General features: G+C 48.0%; 1 protein-coding gene across 3 annotated transcripts in view; it reads left to right on the top strand.

Annotated features, from left to right (window-relative positions):
- The first annotated feature begins 1,916 nt into the window (after positions 1–1,916).
- ACSS1 (acyl-CoA synthetase short chain family member 1) overlaps positions 1,917–7,450 on the top strand; it is a 31,204-nt gene continuing 25,670 nt past the window's right edge. For 2 of the 3 annotated variants that reach the window (XM_071805788.1, XM_071805789.1), the window contains exons 1-2: positions 1,917–2,255; positions 6,070–6,166. In XM_071805788.1, the coding sequence (XP_071661889.1) occupies positions 1,985–2,255; positions 6,070–6,166 (368 nt within the window). In that variant the 5' untranslated portion in view covers positions 1,917–1,984. The remainder of the gene's footprint in view (positions 2,256–6,069; positions 6,167–7,450) is intronic. The other variant, XM_065835697.2, reaches the window with a different exon arrangement.

Raw genomic sequence — 7,450 nt, 5'->3', positions numbered from 1 at the left:
ATATAAATAATCTTCGACAGAAAGCTTTGGAGCAATCCTTAAGCAAACCCAGTGAAAGCCTAAGACCTCTTCATACTCCTATCTGGCACCAGGTGGCACCCATGCTGCTGTTTGCAGCTCGGGCAAACCGAGAGACTGGCGTTCAAAAAACACGACAAAGGAATACCAGACTGTGGTAGCAATGCCGACTTTACAAGGAAGTTTAAGGTATATTTATTTTGTACATCACCTATAAAGCACAGCTGAAAACGTCAGAAGTATCAGAAATCAAAGTCCTGATAAAATTTGCATTATTTACCTAGATAAAGGATCTGGTGATATTTCTAGGATCAGAAAAAATTATAGAAAACGCTTCTTGTCTTTACCACTGCTAGAACAAGCTTCAACTAAGAATAAAGAGTAGGTTCAAATTTTTAATCTTGAACATGAAACGTGCTGTGTCTGCCCAAAGTCTAGGAGCGAGTTGAATTGGCACTCAGGTAGTCTGGCACTTCTTAAGGGCGCCCAGACCTTGCTGCTCTAATAAGGGTTTTCAAACTCTGTGTTGGACCAAACTGCCTAAGAGAGTTAGTTTCTTCATGCCAGCAAAGAAAACCTGCTATGCACTGTTTTACCTGCTGTAAAATCTCACTGCTTGTTCTTGAGGATTTGCATTGTAAAATCAGGGTTAAATCTGGTCCTGAGATTAAGACAAAGGCGTGTTGGGATATGAAAGACAGGAGCCCCACCTCATGGTAATGACGATGCTTGGAGGGCTGTCAAGCAAAAAATTGCATGTGTACCTGCTTTGAGAGACCTCATTTTGAGCAAAGAGGGGACAAGGGTATGACATGTGGCAATGAGCTGAGGACACGATATGTTCACCACCTACCCATGTGCACAAGCACTGCCTGTGCATGGGGGCTGGTAATGCCATGTGAGGACTGTGCCACCGCTGTGCTGACTTCATGGCCGGTGTCCAGGCATGTGGTGATGGACATCAGTTGTTGACAGGACAGTGTGTGTGAGTGGGCTGAGTGTTGCTGTGTGTGTTAATGTGCGTGGCTGTACCTGGGCGCCTGGTGTGAACACATCTGCAGGCACTTCACAAGAAGAGCCAGAGGCCATGAATGCATTGCAAAGAGCAAGTTTTATTTTAGTTACCTCTCTACTGGGGGACCTCCGAAGTCACACCTAAGCTCCCAGGCAGAGGTGACACCAGCGGGGACGCAGGTGCTGGTAAGTTCAGCCCTGCTGGAAGATCCCTGGGCCTGCTGAGCTCGCCTGTATTTCAAGGCTTCAGGCAGGCACAGCCTCAAGCTCTTTCTCACAACAAAGCAGGAATCTCAGACATAGTGATAAGGTGCCTAGAGTTTCTCACAGGCCTATATTACCTAACACAGAGGTTCTACTCATCAAGCATGCAAGGTCAGTAAAACAATTAGTGTGATGTATATGCTTTTTCTACAGACAGCTGCAAGTCACTTGAGTGTATTTACATTTAACCAACCTCCTTGTCAAATCTTCTGCTATATTCCCATACACCTGGGATTGTAGTCAGGAGGGTATGTGCAGGGATGAACCTCTGCCTGCATCTCTGTGCAGGTGATGTTCTCAGCATCCTGTAAGTGCAGGATTTATCTTAGAGGTTCTGGCAATGTTGCTTCCAGGGCTGTGTGCACGCAGGGGTGCATTTGGGTCGGTGTCTCTGAGTAGAGTGTACCTGTGTGAGTGCTAGGCTATTCCCAAGGGTGTGAGGGTGCAGGGGTCTCTCTGGGTGTGGGATGCCCCTAGGCGTGCAGGCTGTGGGACGATCCTGGGGCCACGTGAGTGCAGAGGTGTCTTGGGTTGCCCATAGCTCGGTGGGGTCGCTGGCTGCCTGGAGCCGCCCCGCCGGAGCAGTCCCTCCCCGCAGGCGGTCGTTCCCGCCGGGCGGGGCTCGTTCCGTGGCCGAGGGCGGTGCGGGGCACGGCGCGGCCCTGGGGGTGCTGGAGGGCCGTGTCCCATGGCGCTGACGGCGGGCCGAGCGCGGGTGCTCGTCACCCTCAGCCGTCCGCTTCCGCGGCGCTGCTACAGCCACGGGGGGTGCTCCGCCGTGCTGCCGCCCGGGGGGTACAGGGTGTGGCAGGAGCGGGCGGCCCGCGACCCGGCTAATTTCTGGGCGGAGGTGGCCCACGGGGTGCTGCGCTGGGACAACCCCTTCCACACGGCCTGCCAGGCCGGCCCGGTCGCCGGCGCCGCCCGCTGGTTCCTCGGCGGCCGCCTCAACGTCTCGGGTAAGGAGTCCCCGGGCCCGCTCATCCCCCGCGACGTTTTTTTCAACCAAAGAAGACTGCTGACAAAAAAAAAAAAACTACTCCAGTGGGGACCCTCCCGGCCAGCCTGCGGGCAGAAGCGGAGAGCACCGCCGGGCCGGCCCCCACTGGAGTAGGGTTTTTTGCCAGCGGTCTTCTTTGGTTGAAAAAAACGAGGATTTTTGTTGGGAAGCGCTGGGAGAAAATGTGCCAGAGGTGTTGCGAGATGCTGGGAAGTGGGGGGAAATCCGAAGCCGGGGATAACCCTGGCTGAGCTTTTTACGCTGGCGCTGTTTCCCCATTGGCTATCCGTCGCTTCTGTAGAAACGCTACCACAGACCCAACGTCGTCCTCAGGTCCAGACGGGGAGAACGCAGCTGGAAGCCTGCAGAAGGGCTGGGATGTGGCATCCCCAACACCGTGCTGGCAGGGATGCCTCGACCTCCCCTAGGGGCCCGAGGGAATGGCAGGAAGATGTGCTAAGGGAGCTTCAGGTTCGATTTCAGGAAAAGGTTCTTCATCCAGAAGGTGGTGGAGCACTGGAATAAGCTCTCCATGGTGGTAGTCATGGCCCCAAGCCTGACAATATTTAAGAAGTGTTTGGAAAATGCTCTCAGACACATGGTGTGAATCTTGGGGTGGTCCTGTGCAGGGGCAGGAGTTGGACTTGATGATCCTTGTGGGTCCCTTCCAACTCAGGACATTCTGTGACCTCGGCCATACAGCCCTCATCCCCAGTGGCTGGCTGCAGGGTGCTGCTTGGTCCCGTGGTGGGCTCTGCACAAACAGATGAACCAAAGGTGGGGAACAGTGTGAATCCAAATCTTTTACAGGGGAAGCTGCAGCCACTTTTCTCTCTTAGACAAAGAACTGGGTCTTTTCTTCCAACTTTATTACTTGTATGAAGGAAGAGAAAAATTTGCCGTGATGGTCCTAACTACCTCTGAGTTTCTTCCTGGCCATATGTGCCTTGAAGGCTCTTCTGTGCTGTGGTCCTGCTTCATTCAGTGGGAGTAAGCCCCAGCCCTGTCTAGAGTACAGCTCGGTGGTGAAGTCTTTTAACAGGGATGTAGGTTTCTTAACTTCATTTCCTGTTCCTGGGAGAGTGCTTGAAGCACCAGACTGCAGTTCAGTAGTGCACAAACTGTACCATCTCCGTCCACCTTTTTCACAGCAAAAGAGCAAACCCTCCTCAGGTTTTCCAAAGAGCACAGGGGATCATCTTCTCCCAGGAGATGATTCCCAGCAGTGGATGCCAGTTTGATGGAGATGTGAGTATAGCCCTGCTTCCAGCACCAAGCAGTCAGAGGGATTTTAGCCAGATTTCTGTTTTCATTGGTTCCTATTGAAAGGAAGATACTGGCTGAGCACCAGGACTTTCAGGGATCCATGTCGTTCCTCTGTAGGGCAGGATCATCACCTTCTTTTGGATACCACATGCTTCAGATGTCTGGGCCTGCTTTTCGATCATGTCTTGTGTCTGCTTCTTCTGCAGGCACTAAATGCCACTAAGTTTTCTTTGCATAGGTAAAAAAATCATCATACGCCACTGAAACATAGATGCACAGAATTAAACAGTTTTACTGTTGCCACTTTTCTTCTTTTAAAGCACAATGAAGATGGTACTCAGCCACAACTGAGTGACTGATTTTCTGCTAGGAGGCTCTGGTTTTGTCCCTTCATCTCTTGACTTGAATGCCAGTTGCAGAAACATGGCAGCAGTTCAGGTCCCTGATCCAGAGTATCCTGAGTGCCCATCTCCCAACACAGCTGGACCACAGGCAACTGAATCATCTGCTGCTTTTTGCTTGGGGAGACGAGGCAGGATTTGGGGGAACTGTGAGCTTCAGTGCTTCTGGGTTTATTGCACTGTAACTCCTATCCAGGAAAATAACCTGACAAACTACTGCACTTCCAAAGCACCAGGCTCACAGGAGAATGTCTTGCTGAAATGAATCATTTCCAAGTGTTGTTGAGGTGGCAAGAATACTTATGGAGAAACCATTAAGGTCTAGCAGTAAGGGGAAGGTCACTACATTGTATTTTGTAAAATGGGCAAAACACTGCTGTAAGCCTGAGATCAGGAAGGAAGTAATAGCATTTGGCCCTGATTCACCTACCAGTTCTTACTGAGCAAAAAGCTAAAGCACTCACTTGGCTCAGCTGGAGGTTGGTGCAGCAGAAATTCCCCCTGAAGGCTATTACGGCTGCTCACAAGTGAGAAGTGCTGCTTGGGCAATGAATCCTCGTTAATGTGATTTTCTGCAGTGTGGTGCATTACGCGAGGGTGTTTGCTGCAATGAGCTTGGAGGTGGGAGCTGCTAAGGGTGGCAGGGGACCAAGCTGCAGCAGATCCAGTTACAGATGGATGGATGGCAGAGGAAACTGGTGTATAACTGCTTGAAGCATTCCCCATCAGAGGTTTTGTCATCCTGTATTGTATTAGGATGACCTAAGAAATGGCTTAATCTACTTTTATTTTTATAGTATTGTTGCAGGAATTTACATTAAAAAATTGCAGACTTCAAACAGCTAAAAGGCACCTTTTTGTATTTTTGAGATTGACAGTTGTTCTGGTAATGAAATATGCCAAATTCTGAGACATTTCTCTCTCTGCACCTTCAGGGGCACATTCCCAGCCTATTTGTGGTGGTGTAAATCAGCTGTGAACACAGAACAGCCAGTGCTGACACCTGGACTGCAGTTTACTTAAACTTCACAAATTGTGACAGCAAATAGGCAGCTTTTGTTGCTCTTAATTTATCTGGAAAAGTGAGATCTGTCCCCACCAGTATTAACCTTTCCAGGAAGTATGATCTGAAACTCAGCATTTTCGTTAAGGGTTTTCTCTCGGTTACACAGGAGTGTGCCTGATTGGTTTTAATAGTTGTCTTTTGAAATAAAATAACTGCATTTGGAAGATTATAGTGAAATAAATAAGCGTAGTTTAGGCTTGGAATTAATACTTGCAAGGTTAATCTCTAACAATCAGGCAAGTTGCTGCTGAACGTGCAAGCAGGTTTCTTGGTTAGATTCTCTGTAACTTTCTCTAGTGGATGCTGTCCTTAAGTCCATTTGAGCATCTCACATAGTTGTTCAGGTTTTCCCTACCTCTAGCTCTTAAGGGGAGAGATCCACCTTCAGAAGGTAATTTTATACCTTCAGTTTTTAGGAGGCCTAGCACACACCTTGAGACACGTTCACCGTGTGTAGATGTCTCTATGCTGTGAGTTTACCCTAGGTCTTAAAGTTTTAGATGCTTTCAGTTAGCTGGGATTCAGCTCTTCCATTATACCCTGGAATAAAAATGTTTTGCGTGTGCTTTAATTAGAAAATTCAAATTATGCAGTGCTAAAAATGCAGGCTGGGGAAGACAGTCTGTCAGATTTATGCAGTAAAATGCTGCTCTGGGGAGCAAAAACATCAAAACAGTGTCCTGTCTTTGTGCTGCTGAGAGCAAGGGAGAGATTTGGGCTGGTTTAAGCTTAGCCAGTGGAAGTAAGCTGAGCTGAATCAGCTGAGGCCACTCACAGGGTTACCATCCCTAAGACATCTTGACCAATTAAGTATGCTATTGGTAGTATTTACATAATAGAGATATGGCAAAGGGCAGCTTTACCATTGCTACAAATGCTACCACTGTACAGGACAACTTCCCAGCATTATAAATGAACGTGTGACTAGCTCACTAACAAGTGATGTTTCATCTTATGCTACCTTGCTATTATGCTTGACCAAGCTAAGTTTACAGAGCACCTTGCATATGATCAGGTTTGTTTAAACTTCTTTCTTTCAGTGAATTGCTTAGACCGACATGTTGAAAAGTCTCCAAACCGAGTGGCTTTGATTTGGGAGAGAGATGAGCCTGGCACTGCAGTGCATGTCACGTACAGGTATGGCACCTTCTCGTGATGCTTTACAATGCCTGGCAATGTGTTGGGGAGAATAGCTGCTGCTCTGAAATAGGGCCTCTGTGAAACTCTGCTTTCTTCCAAGGTATTCCAGCATATAGGACATGCAGATGCAGCACTGTGGGTAGGTTGTGGTGTCATGATAAGATAGCTCCTAAAAAACGGAGGCGTGTTCCCACCGAGCAATAATATTCTTCCCTTGGCTCCCTGATCTTAGACACCTGTATAATAACCATATTACAGTGAATGTAAGTTAGTGACAGCTACTGAAAATTTCAGATTGAGATCTGGCATCATCTTCTAGTTAGGGCATTAATCAGGCCTACCTGTAGATTCTTCCTCTCTGAGTGGGAGCATTTAGAAGAGAAAGGCTTGGTTTTTCTTCTTGGTTTATTTTCTCACCTGCCAGTTTTCTTTTTGCTCATTAGAAGTGTTCATGGGAAAATTTCTGTGAGCAGCTTTCAGTTTCAAGCACAGCAGCAAAAGTCTTGTGCAGCCATCTTGTATTGATGGTCAATAGTATGATACCGAGTCCTGGCTGGAGAGGATTTGAAGTTTCCTGTGTTCCTCTTCGCCATTTTCAGTGCAGTTTAGAGTAACCTTGAGGTTGCTCTGAGTGATGCTGACTTGTATTTGCTGCTATTGATCATAGGATTCAAGCATTTTTCTCTTCTCCCTGCTACGTGCCCTCATTTAGGAGACAGGCCTGCCTGCAAAAATGACTTTTACATCATTGTCACCGTTTACTGCAGGGTGACAATAAACCATGGCAGATGCTCTCTGTTAACCCCCCTCCTTCCCCACTAAGGAAAGGGAATAGGAGGAAAAGGAAGAGAGACTTACAAATTGGAAAAGTTAAAAATACTTTACTAATGCTACTAATAAATAGAGAAAATAATACAAAATACATAAGACCAATCTTGAATTTCCTGGGGTAGCACAGCATTGCTCTGGTGGCTGCAGGGCAGGCACACGGAAGTCCTGGGCTGGACTACGTAGTAAACTGGAACGGGATTCAGGGATGCAGGGTCTGGAACTAGGCCCAGGATTGCAGGCATGACAGGCAGGGTCCTCTTCAGATGCCGGCCATGATCGAAGAGAGCTAGACCCTCGTGATCTCCCACTTCTATAGGGTGTATGATGTGGATGGGATGGAATACTTAGTTCGTCAGTTTTAGTCACCTGTTCTGTTCGCCCCTCCTTGCAAATACACCTGTGTGAAGAAGTGGGCAGCAGTACGTGTTGGCTGACCTGTTTTTGTAAAGG

This window comes from Patagioenas fasciata, chromosome 3 (genome assembly GCF_037038585.1).
Source record: "Patagioenas fasciata isolate bPatFas1 chromosome 3, bPatFas1.hap1, whole genome shotgun sequence".
Classification (NCBI taxonomy): Eukaryota; Metazoa; Chordata; class Aves; order Columbiformes; family Columbidae; genus Patagioenas; species Patagioenas fasciata.
Note: the sequence above shows the minus strand (reverse complement) of the source record. Positions and strands in the feature narration are given on the sequence as shown.